Source organism: Salmo salar, chromosome ssa13, assembly GCF_905237065.1.
Source record: "Salmo salar chromosome ssa13, Ssal_v3.1, whole genome shotgun sequence".
NCBI classification, from domain to species: domain Eukaryota; kingdom Metazoa; phylum Chordata; class Actinopteri; order Salmoniformes; family Salmonidae; genus Salmo; species Salmo salar.
In genome coordinates, this window is record NC_059454.1 from 47,120,291 (window position 1) to 47,140,673 (window position 20,383).

General features: G+C 43.0%; 1 protein-coding gene across 1 annotated transcript in view; it reads left to right on the top strand.

The window, feature by feature from the left end:
* LOC106566949 (agrin) overlaps nucleotides 1-20,383 on the top strand; it is a 408,999-nt gene that overhangs the window by 298,624 nt on the left and 89,992 nt on the right. Inside the window, exons 10-14 of the mRNA XM_045692759.1 lie at nucleotides 85-285; nucleotides 11,847-11,989; nucleotides 12,283-12,388; nucleotides 14,497-14,616; nucleotides 15,156-15,320. Of these exons, the coding sequence (XP_045548715.1) occupies nucleotides 85-285; nucleotides 11,847-11,989; nucleotides 12,283-12,388; nucleotides 14,497-14,616; nucleotides 15,156-15,320 (735 nt within the window). The remainder of the gene's footprint in view (nucleotides 1-84; nucleotides 286-11,846; nucleotides 11,990-12,282; nucleotides 12,389-14,496; nucleotides 14,617-15,155; nucleotides 15,321-20,383) is intronic.

Sequence of the window (20,383 nt, forward strand, 5' to 3'; positions counted from 1 at the left end):
TTCATGATTCCGCTGCATAGTCACCTACAACCCTTTGTGTGTGCGTTCCTCTGTTCGTGTGTGTGTTTGTATGTGCGTTTACAGTGACGTGCGGCAGCTCTGTGTGTGCCTGGGGGGCCCAATGCATCCAGAACAAGTGCGAGTGCACGCAGTGCCAGGGCCAGGCTTTCTCGCCTGTGTGTGGCAGCAACGGCATGACCTACGACAACACTTGCGAGCTGGGCTTGGCATCCTGCGTCCTCAAGAAGAAGATCGAGGTGGCCAAGCTCGGCAGCTGCGAAGAAGGTAGGCATTAGGAAATATAAACTGTTTTTAATCATATTTTCTTTCCAGTGACTTGTCGTTGTCCACTTTGTTTTGGTAGCTACTGTTGATAACTGGTGATGTTGATAAATCCTATTGATACTGTAAGTATCTCCCATTGTCAGGACAAAACTAACTTGTGGTCACCACTGATCGGGAAGAGAAGATCGAAACTATGAGACACAGAGTGCTTTTTAAAAATGACTTGCTTCATAAGTAGCAGCCTAGTTCACAATGTAAATCCTTTGTGGAGCTGCTCTCCTCAGTCCTACTAGCACAGTTCCAGAGGTTCTACTGCTCCCCTCTGTGACAATCAGCTCTCTCTCTCTCGGTTTCTTTGTCACCGTACAGTTGTCATGCAGACAATGTCAGTGATAGTCCCTTGTGGCCAGACTTAGTCACCCTCACCGAGACTATCGTCATCGTCTGAGGAAGTGTGAACGCGGAGCAGGTTTCACATGCCAGAAATTATGAGAGAGATGGAGAAAATAGACAGGGTTAGAGATGGAGAGGTGGATAGGGAGAAAATTGAGAGATGGTGAGTTGGAAAGAGGGGGAGATAGTGATATAGGGATGGAAGGGTAGAGAAAGAGCTAGATGAAGGGACTGAGAGATGGACAGAGGGAGGAAGGGGGTAAATGGGTGAGAGTAGTCTGTCCTGGTGTCACAATTCTCTAAAACAGAACCCAGAAGCAGACCAGGACAAGGTGAGTAAAATGAAAGTGAGTATTTATTGGTAGTCTTGATGTGTATATTGAGTAATCCAGGAGACGGAGCGGCAGCGGAGGTGAGTTGATGAGAGTAAATGGGTTGATCCAATGAAGTCACTGTATCCACCGACGGCCAGGCAAGGGAGTTGAATGTTCCGGGAGAATGACTGTAGACAGAGTAAACGGGAGTGAGTAACCAGCAACAAGTACAAAACAACAAAACTAGCTCAGGAAACATGAGGCTGATACGCTGACACAACATACTGTTCGTTGCTAACGATCCGGCAGGGAATGGATGTCAGGTCAGGGCTTAAGAAGAGGTGATGATCAGGACCAGGTGTGCAGAAGGTTGATGAGATGCAGGTGCGGGTAATTACTACATCTCCCGCCTAACTTCGTTGCCTAGCAACCAGACAGGGTGCGTTCAGGAACCTTAGACCACACTCCAAACAAAAAACAGTCAGCTCAGGCAGAAACAGACTCAGGAAGCGGGATTCCTGACACCTGGGTTTTTTCTCTCTCTCACTGAGCCATTATCTACTCTACTGTTTACGGGCAGCTCTGCTCGCCAGCTCTTAACTCCCAGCTGGTTGTGGTCGATTTAAAATAATCTCATTGACTGAATCGAGTAACCTTTTGTATGTGTAGCATGAAGAAATGTGCCATGATACACACACACTGCACATGTTGTACACACGTGCGCACACAACCACACTGCCCCATATCATCATTATAATCACAAGCAGCACCTATAGTATATGCACACACACTCAGAGACACACACACACACTGCCCCATGTCATCATTATAATCACAAGCAGCACCTATAGTATATACACCCCCCACACACACACACACACACACACACACACACACACACTGCCCCATATCATCATTATAATCACAAGCAGCACCTATAGTACATACACACACACTCAGAGACACACACACACACACACACACTGCCCCATATCATCATTATAATCACAAGCAGCACCTATAGTACACACACACACACACACACACACACACACACACACACACACACACACACACACACACACACACACACACACACACTGCCCCATATCATCATTATAATCACAAGCAGCACCTATAGTACATACACACACACAAACACACTGCCCCATATCGTTATTCCACGCATTGTCACCGTTCCTCTTGCCCCTGGAATAGATAAGTAACCTTTCAACTAGAAGCCAGGGCTTTGTTCATGGGGTAGTAGCTTAGTACCGACAGAATTCTCTGGCGAATTGAATGAGTGATTTATTTGTTTATTTAGACCCAACTTAAAAATCATATTCATTAGTCACAAGGAGAAATGGAAGTGTTTTCTCCCCATTTTATTTAGTGGTAATGAAAAATGACAGTGTCCCCACTGTTGGCTGTACGGGGGAATTTATCACCTGTTTAATTTCACACTCGACTAGGCCCAGGCTCAGCTTCTTTGTCGACACTGACAAAGTGGCAGGTTAGCATAGTGCATCACCTTGGGGTCCTGGCCCATTTTAATTGAATACACATTTACTAACCAGGATTATGGGTGAGGATATCACACGGTGATGCACTATCCACCCACCAATATGGAGAGAGAGAGAGAGAGATGTGGAAAAGAAGATCAGGGGCTTTATCCTCCTTCGCAGCATCCATCCATAACCAGCGTTTGTATCTATCTATCCAGCCTAGAAACTTTCCCTTTTCCTTTCCCTCTCTTCTCCCTGGCACTCCATCCTTCTTTATGCAGCGGGGGTTTGTTTGGACTCACATCCTTCAGCAGCAGTCTGTCTGAGGGGCTGACAAATGGTGCGAAAACAAACAGAAGTCCGGAGCAACAAGCCACCAGCGTGTCTGGACTGACCAAGGCCGCACTGTTTTCGATCCCCCCTAATACACTTCAAAACACACACACAGACGTATGAAGTAGTGGGGGGAAGTCTATATAGTTACATACAGTGGTGGAAAAAGTACACAATTGTCATACTTGAGTAAAAGTTAAGATACCTTAATAGAAGATTAAGCCATCCCTGTGGCTCAGTTGGTAGAGCATGGTGTTTGCAACGCCAGCATGGTGTGTGCAACGCCAGGGTTGTGGGTTTGATTCCCACGGGGGGCCAGTACAAAAAATGCATTAAATGAAATGAAATGTATGCATTCACTACTGTAAGTTGCTCTGGATAAGAGTGTCTGCTAAATGACTAAAATGTAAATGTAAAATGACTCAAGTAAAAGTAGAAGAGACCCAGTAAAAGTCTAACAGTATTTGGTTTTAAATATACTTAAGTATCAAAAGTAGATGTAACTGCTAAAATATACTTACAGTTAAAGTCGTAAGTTTACATACACTTATGTTGGAGTCATTAAAACTTGCTTTTCAACCACTCCACAAATTTCTTGTTAACAAACTATAGATTTGGCAAGTCGGTTAGGACACCTACTTTGTGCATGACACAAGTAATTTTTCCAACAATTGTTTACAGACAGATTATTTCACTTATAATTCACTGTATCACAATTCCAGTGGGTCAGAAGTTTACATACACTAAGTTGGCTGTGCATTTAAACAGCTTGGTAAATTCCAGAAAATGATGTCATGGCTTTAGAAGCTTCTGATAGGCTAATTGACATCATTTGATTTAATTAGAGGTGTACCTGTGGATGTATTTCAAGGCCTACCTTCAAACTCAGTGCCTCTTTGCTTGACATCATGGGAAAATGAAAAGAAATCAGCCAAATACCTCAGAAAAAAATTGTCTGGTTCATCCTTGGGAGCAATTTCCAAATGCCTGAAGGTGCACGTTCATCTGTACAAACAATAGTACGCAAGAATAAACACGATGGGACCACGCAGCCGTCATACCTCTCAGGAAGGAGACACGTTCTGTCTCCTAGAATGGAATGTACTTTGGTGCGAAAAGTGCAAATCAATCCCAGAACAACAGCAAAGGACCTTGTGAAGATGCTAGAGGAAACAGGTACAAAAGTATCTATATCCACAGTAAAACGAGTCCTATATCGACATAACCTGAAAGGCCGCTCAGCAAGGAAGAAGCCACTGCTCCAAAACCACCATCCCAAAACCACCATTCATCTGGTCTGATGAAACAAAAATAGAACAGTTTGGCCATAATGACCATCGTTATGTTTGGAGGAAAAAGGGGGATGCTTGCAAGCCGAAGAACACCATTCCAACCTTGAAGCACGAGGGTGGCAGCATCATGTTGTGGGGGTGCTTTGCTGCAGGAGGGACTGGTGCTCTTCATAAAATAGATGGCTACATGATGAAGGAAAATTATGTGGATATATTGAAGCAACATCTCAAGACATCAGTCAGGAAGTGAAAGCTTGGTCACAAATGGGTCTTCCAAATGGACAATGACCTCAAGCATACTTCCAAAGTTGTGGCAAAATGGCTCAAGGACAACAAAGTCAAGGTATTGGAGTGGCCATCACAAAACCCTTACCTCAATCCTATAGAAAATTTGTGGGCAGAACTGAAAATGCGTGTGAGAGCCAGGAGGTCTAGAAACCTGACTCAGTTACACCAGCTCTGTCAGGAGGAATGGGCCAAAATTCACCCAACTTATTGTGGGAAGCTTGTGGAAGGCTACCTGAAACATTTGACCCAAGTTAAACAATTTAAAGGCAATGCTACCAAATACTAATTGAGTGTATGTAAACTTCTGACCCACTGAGAATGTGATGAAGGAAATAAAAGCTAATATAAATCATTCTCTCTACTATTATTCTGACATTTCACATTCTTAAAATAAAGTGGTGATCCTAACTGACCTAAGACAGGGAATTTTTACTAGGATTAAATGTCAGGAATTGTGAAAAACTGAGTTTAAATGTATTTGGCTAAGGTGTATGTAAACTTCAAACTTCAACTGTAAGTATCAAAAGTAAAAGTATAAATCATTTAAAGCTCCTTATATTAAGCAAACCAGACGGCACCATTTTATTTTTGTTTTTTTATTTACGGATAGCAAGGGGCACGTTCCAACACTCAGACATAATATACAAATGAAGCATGGGGTTAGGGAGTCCGCTAGATCAGAGACAGTGGGGATGACCAGGGATGTTCTCTTGCTAATTGTTTGAATTAGACTATTTTCCTGTCCTGCTAAGCATTCAAAAACATTACTTTTGGGTGTCAGGGAAAATGTATGGAGTAAAAAGTACATCATAGGAATGTAGTGAAATAAAAGTAAAATTTGTCAAAAATATAAATAGTAAAGTTAAGTACAGATACCCCCCAAAAATACTTAAGTAGTACTTTCAAGTATTTTTACTTAAGGTACTTTACACCACTGGTCACATATCGGGATATTACTTTTATTAATAATTTTTCTCCCCAATTTCTTGGTATCCAGTTGGTAGTTACAGTCTTGTCTCATCGCTGCAACTCCCGTACGGACTTGGGAGAGGCGAAGGTCGAGAGCCATGCATCCTCCGAAACACAACCAAGCCAAGCTGCACTGCTTCTTGACACAACGCCCGCTTAACCCGGAAGCCAGCCGCACCAATGTTTCAGAGGAAACACCGTACACCTGGTGACCGTGTCAGCATGCATTGCGCCCAGCCTGCCACAGGAGTCTCTAGTGCGTGATGGGACAAGAACATCCCTGCCGGCCAAACCCTCTCCTAACCCAGACGACGCTAGGCCAATTGTGCACCGCCCCATGGTTTACCCGGTCACGGCCAGCTGCGACAGAGCCTGGACTCGAACCAGGATCTCTAGTGGCATAGCTGCGATGCAGTGCCTTAGACCACAGCGCCTCTCGGGAGGCCCCCCTTTACGCTGCTGCTACTCTGTTATTATCTATGCATGAGTCACTTCAATAACTCTACCCACATGTAAATATTACCTCAATTACCTCGACTAACCGGTGCCCCCGCACATTGACTCTGTTCCGGTACCCCCTGTATATAGCCTCGCTATTGTTATTTTACTGCTTCTCGTTAATTATTTGTTACTTTATTTCTGGGGGGGGTATATTTCTTAAAACTGCATTGTTGGTTAAAACTTCTCTGCTCCTCTGGCCAACGGCCGGTGAAATTACTATAAATATTAAATACTATAAATATTAAACTTTCATGAAATCACAAGTGCAATACATCAAAATACAACTTAACTTGTTGTTAATCCAGCCAAGGTGTCAGATTTCAAAAAGGCTTTACGGCGAAAGCAAACCATGTGATTATCTGAGGACAGCGTCCAGCACACAAATGCATAACAAATCATTTTCAATTAGGGAGTTGCAACACGAAACAAACAGAAATAGCGATATAATATTTGCCTTATCTTTGAAGATCTTCTTCTGTTGACACTCCAAAATGTCCCAGTTACATTACAAAGGATCCTTTTGTTCGATAAATTCCTTCTTTATATCCATAAAAACTCAGTTTAGTTGGCGCGCTTCAGTCAATAATCCACTCAGTTTCCTTCCTTTAAAATGCATACAAAATGAATCCCAAACGTTACCAATAAACTTATCCAAACAAGTCAATCAACGTTTATAATCAATCCTTAGGTACCCTAATACGCAAATAAACAATATAATTTAAGACAGAGAATCGTTATTGTCTTTAACGGAGATAAACAAAACAAACGTGCTCTCTCGGCCATGCGCTTGGAAACACTACAGCCAAAATGGGTGCCACTAGAAAAACTACAACTTCTCCCCCATTTTTACAAAAACCAGCCAGAAACTCTTTCTAAAGACTGTTGACATCTAGTGGAAGCCCTATGAACTGCAATCGGGGACAATTTCGCCCTATTATAAAAGTGCCAGGCATTGAAATCAGTGGTATGCTGAATTGTTTTTTATTTTTTATGTTTTGTCCTCAGGGTTTCACCTGTCATTTCAGTTCTGTTATACTCACAGACATCATTTTAACAGTTTTAGAAACTTTAGAGTGTTTTCTATCCAAATCTACCAAATTATATGCATATCATAGCTTCTGGGCCTGAGTAACAGGCAGTTTACTTTGGGCACGCTTTTCATCCGGACGTCAAAATACCGCCCCCTATCCCAAAGAAGTTTTAAGGGCTTGTAAGTAAGCATTTCACTGTAAGGTCTACACCTGTTGTATTCGGCACATGTGACAAATAACATTTGATTTGATTTGACAATTTTCCAGCACTTTTATTTCCATGACTGTTCAAAACTCGTTTTCTCATGGCTCTCTTGTCCCTCTGCAGCAGACATGGTGAGCAACATGTTTGGAACAAATCACAGTATCGAATCGCAATACATGTAGAATTGTGAGAATTGCAATACATATCGTATCGGCACCTAAGTATCATGATAATATTGTATTGTGAGGTCCCTGGCAATTCCCAGCCCTAGTATGGAGACGTGCAAACACACACACACACAAAGGGGACTTGTGACAGATGAAAAATGGTCATGTTGACATTCACACGGGTCATGATATTGGTGCAGTGTTTTTTTACAAACAGGAGTGTTTCCTGGCTCTGATATTGATAGTACTGAGGTGACTCAGGCCATGTTCTTCAGAAGGTCACACTCCTTTCTCTACTTTACCCTCCCATAATCCACCCTTATATCCTGTCTACTTCTTCCCTCTAGTCATCACCTCATCCTATTAGTAAATCACACATTACTTCCTCTATTGCTGCTACAGTTTTTATTCCCAGCTCTTCTTTAAAATAGAGCAAAAAAAGTTTTTTATTTTATTTTCTCCTCTCTCCACTGTACTGTATTTGCTCATCTTAATGGAGATCCCTTGGCTAAATGGATGCTGGTTATGACATGATTGAGTAAAAGGAGCAGGCAGACACGATTGCTGGGTAGAATAGCTGATGCAGACATCTTCCCAGCTAATTAAAAGGTTCATAGGCAGTGCAGGTGGCAGCCACATCAAAGACAACAGCCAATTACTGCCCCCCTCCTTCGTTTAACTCCCTCCCTCTCTTCACTATTATTTATTACATTTCTTAGGTTTTATTTTTATATTTTTATATTCCTTGAGTTAGGGGTGCATGAGCAGAATATTAATCGGGTTGTGAAGGCTCTCTCGGCGCACTCCCACATTTCCCTTCTCATGGCGAGTTTGCATAAATGGACTCAGGTGGCCAGGCAGGCCGGGGCCTTGTTTATTTAACAGCTGCTCTGGGGTCAGTTGACTCATGCATTTGCATGGGAACCCGTCATTATGGCCTATCACTGTCCCGGATCAGATGGCGTGTGGGCTCATCGTATGGTGCTGACAGACATTTTGCAATGCAATATCGCATTAAGCTTTAGAAGACTCACAAAATGGCCTGTTATATAGTGGTACCAAATCCATTTTACAATCCTTTTTATCATCTCCATTCATCATAATCAACACAGTCACAATGATAGCGAATCCTAATGAAGTGAATCCCCTTCCATTCTATCGACCTCTCGAGCCTGTCAGAGTCCATTGCTGATGACCCATATCAGGCTGAGGAAACGGACTGCTGCTCCTCTAGTCCCTGCACCGCTCGCTACAGAGTGACCTGCCCCATAATCCACTTAAGAAGATGGGTTATGCTAATTGGCACTTCCACAACTACACTATTGATTTACCCATTAGTGCCAGTGGGGGCCTTGCTACAGCACCCCGTCAATACAGATGGGAGTGAGTCAGACGGTCAAAAGAAGCATCTGGGCTTCCTAGTACTTTACTTCTGGTTTTAAGTGTTGTACAACATTGCATTATAACTGGTCTGGAGGATATGAAAAGGATAACTTGCATCATAGATCAATAGATTTTTCCCCATTCTTGTAACATCTTCCTCTGTCTGCTTGTGGAGTATCGCCCGCTTGCTCTCTCTCTCTCTCTATCTTGGTTTTTCTCCCTTTCTCTCTCTTGCTCTCTCTCCCCCATTCCTTCATTTCCAACAGGAGTCTTGTAAGTGTGGCTGGTGTCAACTGTCAGAATATCAAAATAATTCTCCAGGGATGAACTGTATTGGATTTGCCCCAAACATAACACTTTGCATTGAATTGTTTTGCCACATGTTTTGCAGTATTACTTTAGTGCCTTGTTAAAAACAGGATGCATATTTTGGAATATGTTTTATTCTGTACAGGTTTCCTTCTTTACACTCTGTCAATTAGGTCATTATTGTGGAGTATCAACAATGTTGTTGATCCATCCTCAGTTTTCTCCTATCACAGCCAAAGTCACCATTTGCCTCATGGTGAAATCCCTGAGCAGTTTCCTTCCTCTCCGGCAACTGAGTTAGGAAGGACGCCTGTGTCTTTGTAGTGACTGGGTGAATTGATAAACCATCCAAAGTGTAATTATAACTTCACCATGCTCAAAGGGCTATTCAATGTCTCCTTTTTTTATACCCATCTACCAACAGGTGCCCTTCTTTGCGAGGCAGTGGAAAACCTCCCTGGTCTTTATGGTTGAATCTGTGTTTGAAATTCACTGCACCAGTCAGGCTCCTGAGTGGCGGAGCGGTCTAAGGCACTACATCTCAGTGCAAGAGACATCAATACAGTCCCCAGTTCGAATCCAGGCTGTATCACATCTGGCTGTGATTGGGAGTCCCATAGGGCAGCGCACAATTGTCCTAGCGTCGTCCAGGTTTGGCCGGGGTAGGCCATCATTGTAAATAAGAATTTGTTCTTAACGGACTTGCCTAGTTAAATAAAGGTTACATTTAAAAAAAAGAATAATAATACAAATCTGTGGAGTACAGAGATGAGGCAGTCATTCAAAAATCATGTTGAACACTATTATTGCACACAGAGTGAATCCCTGCAATTTATTATGTGACTTGATAAGCACATTTCTATTCCTGAACTTATTTAGGCTTGCCATAACAAAAGGGTTGAATACTTAATGACTCATGTTTAATTAATTTGAAAAAACATAATTCCACTGAAGGCCAGTGACACAAAATCTCAATTGAATCAATTTGAAATTCAGGCTGTAACACATCAAAATGTGGAAAAAGTCAAGGGGTGTGAATACTTTCTGAAGACGCTGTATATTATATTTCTATGGAATCTCTATTCCAATATTTTTTCAGCTTTCTAAGTCTCCGATCTTCGGAAATAATTCCAGATGGTCGTTTGTCCTTGTTACTGCTCTCTGAAGAACCATTTTCATAAACATTTCAAGGATAGCTCTTTGAAAAGGCCTCTTTGATCCAATTGACTGTTTTAAAGTAAATTAAAAGTTTACAATACAAAAAGTATCTGAATTACTTTTCTCTGAAGTCTGGAGAAAACGTGAATTTTTCGGTTTTTAAACAACTTATTGACCGCCATTGTAACAGTATCTCCTCCCAAGTCCAGGAGTCCTGAACCCTCTGCTCCTCCATACCACGCTGCTTGGTCCGTTGGTGGTGGATAGTTCTGTAACGGCTGTCTGAAGAAGTAGACCAAGGCCCAGCGCGTTGAGTGCTCATATTTAATTTTAATCGAGACACTTTGAACAAAACAAGAAAATGACAGCCAAACAGTTCTGTCAGGTATAACAAAACACTAAACAGAAATTAACTACCCACAAACCCCAAAGGAAAACAGGCTGCCTAAGTATGACTCCCAATCAGCGACAACGATGTACAGCTGTCCCTGATTGAGAGCCATACCAGGCCAAAACAAAGAAATACAAAGCATAGAAAAAAGGACATAGAATGCCCACCCAAATCACACCCTGACCAAACCTAAATAGAGACATAAAAAAAGGCTCTCTCAGGTCAGGGCGTGACAGCCATGGGTTCAATTATTTGAATTCCATTTCGTTCTGTTTTATTCGGTGACCTCAATGCGCACATTGCACTGCAGTTTCTCTAGAGATAAATCAGATCATATGCAGATCATATGCAAGAACAAGAGGGGATACATAGAGCAGTTTCTTTGAGGTATCTCTACCTGAAAATACATGAGCTAAGTGATTAATAGTTTGTATTCAGTAGTCATAAAAGTATGCCATGTTTATTTAGAAAAACTTCTAAAATAGTGATTTTGTCAGACAGCGTAGGCAGCAGCTCTGTTGGGCTGAAATGATGACTTGGAATGAAATAAAGTCATCACATAAAACAAATGTAATATACACAATAACTAAAATATTTTATTAAAGTAATGTGAATAAATGATGGTTAATAAATGATCAGCAGTCATGGGCAGTCACGACCATCATGGGACTTGTATTCATTGTTTTATTCTGTGTTGTTACAGCATTCAACCCACATAATGCATAGTGCATTTAATGTAAAAAAAAATATTGAAATGAAAAGAAGAAAAAAAATGATACTTTTTTATAATCGAACCGAAACGGACCTCAAAAAGCACTAACCGTTCAGCACTACTGGAGTGGATTGATAATTGGATCTTACAGAACACTGTGCAATTAGTGGCTTCCTCATATCAGGAAATCTGTGTCCATGAAACAGGCTCTTCCATTGATTCCCCCTCGCAGGGATGCAAGTGATAATATTTTCCTCCTCCCTCTATCTTCAGCTTTAATTGAAATGTAAAGGATGCCTCACTGGTGGCGCAGCAATGTTGTGCCTAATTTATTTTGTCAATTGCTGGTCCTCTCCATGGTTGGTCATTATCTTGTACTTCCAGCAGCGCCTTTGGTTCAATCTCAGTGCCAACGTGAAGAAAATTCCAATATCAAAAGGTGGAGTGCTCTGAATATATAAACACTCTGCCAATAACTTTTTGGGTGGGGAAGACAAAGATGGAAGGCATTTTTACTGATGTATCAAAAGGTTAGGGTTTCTTAAAATGTGTATCTGTGCTGGGCTGTTAATAACCACTTCAGTTTTTTCTCTGTGTGTTGTCTTTGCAGAGTGTGGTTCAGGAGGGTCGGCCTCAGGTGTTGAGAGCTGCGAACAGGATAGGTGTCGTACGTTTGGAGGCTCGTGGGACGAGGACACAGAGGATGACCGCTGTGTCTGTGACTTCGACTGCAATCGCGTGCCTCGCAACCTGGTAAGCCTTAACCTCCCTAACTTAGCCTTCCCAACAACAACCCTCTACGTGGGTTTTACTTAAATAGTGGTGGTTTTCATTTCACACAAGCCTATGTAATTCCTAGGTAATGAATGCATGACATCTGACATTTACATTCAGTTAATATTAGTGGAATTTAATTTTCATATTGAGATTGAACTTGTCGCATGGTTTGAAAATGAACTATGTACATAAAGTCCTTTGAAATTAAATTGCTATCACACGCTGCTATGTTCCAGCATTCATATGCATATGACTACAATTCTCCTCAGGTGTGTGGCTCAGATGGGAAGACCTACAGCAACGAGTGTGAGATGAAGAAGGCCAGTTGCGAAAGGCAAGGGCATCTGCTAATCCAGAATCAGGGACCCTGCACTGGTGAGCTGTCTGGACATCCCACCATAAATGATCTAAGATCAGCCAGAGTAATAACCCATCTCGTACAGAGGATTCATACAGCGTACTACTTTGTCATAAAGCAACGCCCAGAAATTCTGTTGTTTTTTCTGAATAGCACTTTGGTGGTAACATATCCAACACAGTGTCAAAGCTGGCTGGTGAGTGCTTAATTTCCCAGATTCAATGTGGCTCCATATGGCTCAACATGAAGAAGCTCCTATTTCTCTAGAGACATCCACCACAGGTGCTAGGCAGTTCAGTAGGGAACACTAGTAATGCTCGAGTCTCTGCCTTGGCAGTGCAAACCACAAGCTTTAACTGAAGAGGCAGTATAGAGACGCTTCTGTAGTAGGCCAGAGTGAAGCCAAAGGCACATAAAATATTCTGTATGATCACTGCAGCCTGTTTGATTCCTTGCTGTCCTAAAAAAGAGGGAGGGAGCAAACGAAAGGGAGAGAAGAGAGCGATACGCTCGGATTTCACACTCGCATCCCTGTAGAGTTGTCCCTCCTAAGCTGGCTTTTTGGGCGCTTCCTGTCACGCTTCTCCACCATCTGCGGATAATCAATCCCTTTTCTTGTGGAGTGCTATTGGTGTGAGAGCTCTGGGTCCTCTTCTTCTCCCAAAAAGCTCAGATCAATGGGAATCACATTGGGCCCTTATTCATTAGCTATACATGGAGGAACTTGTCTTTGACCACGGTTTGACCTCCAAGCCTTCAAACTCACTCAAGAAAGGTCCTGATGGCTTTCACTAACTAGACAAAACAAACAGGGATTGACCTCAACACGATCTTGTTGTCCTATGTTGTTTATAAACAACGTATGTGTTGTTCTCTGGGAGTTCTTTGATCTATGACAGCTGTCTCTGAAGAACTTTCAAGCTGTCCTATTTTGCATTTTCTATCAGATAACCAGGTCAGTGATTCCAGTCTTCATGAGGTCTAAAAAGATCCTGTGCTATATACCGTTGCAACGTGCAGAGGCACTCAATTCTCTCTTAGGAGACATACAAAGGCTACCTGTACAGAGCCTCGGCAGCAGCAGACCTTGAGATAGAGAGAGTAATACTCTCACATCAGAGAGAACTGCATTATGCCAGACAATGGCCACTGAAGAGGAAAACCCTTGAAGGGTTGAAGAACATATGAAATTAAAAGTTCTCCCTTGCCCTAATAGGCTCAGTACAGATAGTAGCAGGAGCACTGAAAAGTGGCAAGTTAATGAACTGTGTCCAAAGCCCATCACTGGAGTGGGAAAGCACTGAAAAAAGAAAGAGCAAGTCATCACCATTAGGCTTCGGCTCATATCCACACCAGTAAGAGTGTGATTTATGGGCCGGTATCTGCAGTCTCCAAACTCCAAATGAGAAACACAAGAGAGGAAGAAAGAAGTAAAGAGTGGAGGCCATTTTGATCCAAGGCCTGGAGAGAGTTTGAGCGATAAGATAATATATTGCCTTGGCCGTTGAACCACCCCCCTGCCTCCCTCTTTTCCCTCCATCCTTCCATCTCGCTCTCTCGTTTCCCTTATACACAAGTCTCTGTTGGGTAACATATTTGTTTAGGGTGTGTTGTATGCGGTTTTCTTTTCGAGCTGTCACGTCGGCTTGGAATTTGGCACACGCACAGACAAAACAACTACATACATACGCTCACAGATTGGCCCAGTCCATCACATTCAGCCGCAGACTTGTTGTTTTCTGCTTCTGAAAGCTTGTGGAGATGTTGTGTCGCATGCTGCAATTTCACAGGAGAACAAATGAAGAGAATTAGGCCTCCTAGGATGTGGCAAATGTCAGCTGTTCCACTAGGCACACCATTGTTTGTTTTCAGGTAATGGCATAATTTCTCCCTGATTTTGAGCCGTTGTCAGGATTGGGAAAGTAGAGTTGTTATCTAGAAGCCGGATGCCAGCTTTTCACCTCTGGCCCTCGAGGTGAACCTCATTGTTTGCTAGAAGTTGCATGTTGTTCAGAGATTGTGTCTTCTAATTCCTTTTAAAAGAGCCTTCACTGTCACTCTAAAAAGTTTGTTTTATCTTTTCTTCTCTCCCTCTTTTGTTCCATCCTCGTTCCCATCTCATCAGCGATTTCCGCCACCTCTCCGCCGGAGCTTACAGCGCCACAACGCTGTATTCAGTCAGTCTACGGCTGTTGCCGCGACAACAAGACGGCGGCCCTTGGTGTGGGACTCGCTGGATGCACCAGTAAGTGTGCCAACCTCTTACCTGACATTTGACCTCTCACCTATGACCACTTGTATTATATCCATCACAAACAGCCTAGCATACATTTGCTGGAAAGGAAAACCTGCATATAAAGTGATATCTGAAGGTCTACGTATAGGGCCGGTTTCCAGGACACAGATTCAAGTCTAGTACTGGACTAAAAGCTCTTTCAGTCAGTGCTGCTGAGGGGAGGACGGGTCATAATAATGGCTGGAGCGGATGGAATGGAATCAAACACGTGTTTGATACCATTCACACCATTGCAGCCATTAAACTCCATTCCAGCCATTATTATGAGCCGTCCTCCCTTCAGCAGCCTCTACTGCTTTCAGTTGAGATATGGAATTGAATCCCGGACTAAGCTTAATCAGTTTCTGGGAAACCGTCCTTTAGTGGTCCATCTGATCCCCCTCTGGCATTGACTCAGACTGGAGAGTTGTTGTTTTGATGTTGTAGCTGTGTAAAATTATCTCATTAATGAAATCATCCATTCAGTCCTATCCTTATTCTGTCCCCAGGTACGTGCCAGTGTAACCCGTATGGCTCCTACAAGGGGACATGTGACCCGGACAGCGGCCAGTGCTCCTGCAAGCCCGGCGTCGGGGGACAGAAGTGTGACCGCTGCGATCCAGGCTTCTGGAACTTCCGCGGCATCGTCACAGAGAACTTGAGCGGCTGCACACGTAAGAGACCTCCTCCTACTTCGCTGCTTTCTGTTTTCTTCACATTAACTGTCCTGATGTAGGGAACAGAAGAGTTTTGGTCCTGTGCACTGCTTCATTTGTAAATCGGGAGGTGCTGGAACAAAAAGTGAGCACGAGAGGAGGGTGACCTGGGTAGCTCTGATGTATCTTTATAATAAAGCATTACATGCATAGCATCGCATTTGCATAGTGGTATAGAGCAGTAGAGTATAGGCGCTTACAGAAGTTGCACACATGGGGTACAGTTTTAGTAACCTAGGGTCTGGGAAAAATGTTGCTTTTTATAAACGCATTTCATGCAACTCTGCACCATTTTACATGACTGGAGACTTGGCAGAATCTTTAATACTGCACAAATGATCAATATCAATATAAACGACCTTGTCTTGAAACCATCAATAGCCTAGGTGTGTGGTGAAACACATATTGTAGGTTACAATATGAGGAGGAAATTATTTTTCTAAAAATGCTTTCCAGTTTCCCTGACTCGCCCAATGATGCGCAGGGCACGGGCCGGTGATGACCGATGCGTTCATGCCAGAAGCCTATCTGTCTCTTGTTTTACTTTGTAAAACACTATTTGGACGTTGATCTAATATTTTGGTAGCCTACAGCATAGTGTTCTCTTCTCAGCAGGAGCCATTTGCTTTCCAACCTATGTTTTCCTGCGATTGTATTTGAAAAAAAGGCCTGTTTTGTCTGCATACTGTTCACTGACAGATTTGCTGCGTGTTCCCAACTGTCGGCTATGCTTTGTTATTGGGCTACACAAAATCCACAGCTATTTCTTTTCAGAAGTTATTGATAAGTTATAGGCCTTCTCATGGTGTTATTCTGAATGATTTGTTTTTTGTATTTGTTTGTTTTATTTGTTTCTGAACAGATAGTAGTAATTCTATAACTTTGGCAAATGTATTTCAATGCATCAGGGGTGCTGCGGCACCTCCAGCACCCTTCCCTCAGTTATGATTCTATCAGGAAATAAATTATGAAGTGCAACGCTGGAGAGATGAGAGTTGCAGGCTCATGTCTATCAGAGCAGAGAGAGGGAGAGAGATCATATAAAGTGAATCTCATTGTAGTTCTGTGAGAGATACAGGCGCACTTCTCACACAGCCACGCGTTGGTCTCAAACATACACTGAGCAAAACTATAATCCAAACATGTAAAGTGTTGGTCCCATGTTGTTTCATGAGCTGAAATAAATTATCCCAGAAATGTTCCACATGCACAAAAACCTTATTTCTCTAATTTGTGCATATCCCTCTTAGTGAGAATTCTTATTTGCCAAGATAATCCATCAACCTGACTGGTATGGCATATCAGAAGCTGATTAAACCGCATGATCATTACACAGCCACCCAGACAGTTGGTGAAACTGTGGGTTTGCACAACCGAAGAAACAACCAAACTGTCAGAAACCATCTCAGGGAAGCTAATCTGCGTGCTCGTTGTCCTCACCAGGGTCATGACCTGACTGCAATTCGACGTCGTAACCGACTTTAGTGGGCAAATGCTCACCTTTGATGACAACTGGCACTCTGGAGTAGTGTGCTTCTCACGGGTGAATCCTGGTTTCAACTGTTCCATGCAGATGGCAGACGGCGTGTATGGTGTTGTGTGGGGGAGCGGTCAACGTTGTGTCAACGTTGTGTACAGAGTGCCACATGGTGGGGTTATGGTATGGGCAGGCAAAAGCTGCGGACAACAAAAACTATTTGAATGCACAGAGATACCATGACGAGAATCTGAGGCCCATTGTCATGCCATTCATCCGCCGCTGTAACGTGGGTCGTCTAAAGGAGACCAAGGCGCAGCGTGTATAGTGCTCATTCTTTTCTTTAATGAAAAACACTTAAACAAAACAACAAACGACCGACAACAGTTCCGTAAGGTACACTTGACTAAACGGAAAACAACTACCCACACCCACACATGAAAAACAGGCTGCCTATTTATGGCTTCCAATCAGAGACAACGATAGACAGCTGCCTCTGATTGGAAACCATACCTGGCCAAAACATAGAAAACAAAAACATAGAAATAGAAATCTAGAACACCCCACATAGAAACAGAAAACCAAAACCACCCCAAAACACCCACCTGTCATGCCCTGACCATTCTACTGTGGAAAATGACCTCTTACAAGGGTCAGGACGTGACAGCCGCCATCATCTCGTCTTTCAGCATGATAATGCACGGGCCCATGTTGCAAGAATCTGTACACAATTCCTGGAAACTGAAAATGTCCCAGTTCTTCCCTGGCCTTCATACTCCCCAGACATGTCACCCATTGAGCATTTTTGGGATGCTCTGGATCGACATGTATGACAGCATGTTCCAGTTCATGTCAATATCCAGCAACTTCACACAGCCATTGAAGAGGTGGGACAACATTCCACAGGCCACAATCAACAGCCTGATCAAATCTATGCAAAGGAGATGTGTCATGCTGCATGAGGCAAATGGTGGTCACACCAGATACTGACTGGTTTTCTGATCCACACCCCTACCTTTTTTTTAAGGTATGGTGCATTCAGAAAGTATTCAGACCCCTTCACTTTTTTCACATTTTGTTACATTACAGCCTTTTTCTAAAATGGATTAAATAATGTAAATATCCTCAGCAATCTACACACAATACCCCGTAATGACAAATGAACCGTTTTTTAGAAATGTTGGAAAATGTATTACAAATAAAAAAACAGAAATACCTTATTTACATAAGTATTCGGACCCTTTGCTATAAGACTTGAAATTGAGCTCAGGTGCATCCTGTTTTCATTGATCATCCTTGAGATGTTTCTACAACTTCATTGGAGTCCACATGTGGTAAATTCAATTGATTGGACATGATTTAGAAAGGCACACACCTGTCTATATTAGGTCCAACAGTTGACAGTGCATGTCAGAGCACAAACCAAGCCATGAGGTCGAAGGAATTTTCCGCAGAGCTCCGACACAGGATTGTGTCGAGGCACATATCTGGGGAAGGGTACCAAAAAATGTCTGCAGCATTCAAGGTTCCCAAGAACACAGTGGCCTCCATCATTCTTAAATTGAAGAAGTTTGGTACCACCAAGACACTTCCTAGAGCTGGCCGCTCGGCCAAACTGAGCAATCGGGTGAGAAGGGCTTGGTCAGGGAGTTGACCAAGAACCCGATGGTCACTCTGACAGAGCTCCAGAGTTCCTCTGTGGAGTTGGGAGAACCATCTAGAAAGACAACCGTCTCTGTAGCACTCCACCAATCAGGCCTTTATGGTAGTGTGACCAGACGAAAGCCACTCCTCAGTAAAAGGCACATGACAGCCCGCTTGGAGTTTGCCAAAAGGCACCTAAAGACTCTCAGACGATGAGAAACAAGATTCTCTGGTCTGATGAAACCAAGATTGAACCTTTTGGCCTGAATGTCAAGCGTCACGTCTGGAGGAAACTTGGCATCATCCCTACAGTGAAGCATTGTGTTGGCAGCATCATGCTGTGGGGATGTTTTTCAGCGGCAGGGACTGGGAGACTAGTCAGGATCGAGGGAAAGATGAACGGAACAAAGTACAGAGAGATCCTTGATGAAAACCTGCTCCAGAGCGCTCAGGACCTCAGACTGGGGTGAAGGTTAATCTTCCAACAGGACAACGAGACCCTAAGCACACAGCCAAGACAATGCAGGAGTGGCTGAATGTCCTTGAGTGGCCCAGCTAGAGCCCGGACTTGAACCCGATCGAACATCTCTGGAATGACCTGAAAATAGCTGTGCAGTGACTCTCCCCAATCCAACCTGAAAAAGCTTGAGAGGATCTGCAGAGAAGAATGGGAGAAACTCCCCAAATACAGGTGTGCCAAGCTTGTAGCGTGATACCCAAGAAGACTCTATGCTGTAACCGCTGCCAAAGGTACGTCATCAAAGTACTGAGTAAAGGGTCTGAATGCTTATGTAAATGTGATATTTCAGTTTTTATTTTTAATAAATTAGCAAAAATGTCAACCTGATTTTGCTTTGTCATTATGTGTGTAGATTGATGAGGGAAAAAAACGATTTAATCAATTTTAGGATAAGGATGTAACCTAACAAAATGTGGAAAAAGTCATGGGTCTGAATACTTTCCAAAGGCACGGGGGGCTATGGTCAGTCTGTTATATCTGGAATATTTCTCCTGTCTTATCTGGTGTCCTGTGTGAATTTAAGTATGCTCTCTCTAACTCTCTCTCTCTTTTTCTCTCTTTTTTTTGTCTCTCTCTGGGAGGACCTGAGCCCTAGGACCATGCCTCAGGACTACCTGGCCTGATGACTCCTTGCTGTCCCCAGTCCACCTGGTCGTACTGCTGCTCCAGTTTCAACGGTTCTGCCTACGGCTATGGAACCCTGAGCTGTTTACCGGACATGCTACCTTGTCCCAGACCTGCTGTTTTCAACTCTCTAGAGACAGCAGGAGTGGTAGAGATACTCTGAATGATCGGCTATGAAAAGCCAACTGACATTTAGTCCTGAGGTGCTGACCTGTTGCACCCTCTACAACCACTGTGATTATTATTATTTGACCCTGCTGGTCATCTATGAACATTTGAACATCTTGGCCATGTTCTGTGATAATCTCCACCCGGCACAGCCAGAAGAGGACTGGCCACTCCTCATAGCCTGGTTCCTCTCTAGGTTTCTTCCTTGGTTCCGCCTTTCTAGGGAGTTTTTCCTAGCCACCGTGCTTCTACACCTGCATTGCTTGCTGTTTGGGGTTTTAGGCTGGGTTTCTGTGCAGCACTTTGTGACATCAGCTGATGTCAGAAGGGCTTTATAAACACATTTGATTGATTGACTGTATATGTGACCAACAGATGCATATCTGTATTTCCAGTCATGTGAAACCCATAGGTTAGGGCCTAATGAATTTATTTAAATTGACTGATTTCCTTATATGAACTGTAAGTAAAAATATATATATATTTTTAACAGATTCTCTCCCCAATTTCATGGTATCCAATTGGTATTTACAGTCTTGTCCCATCGCTGCAACTCCCGTACGGACTCAGGAGAGCCTAAGATTGAGA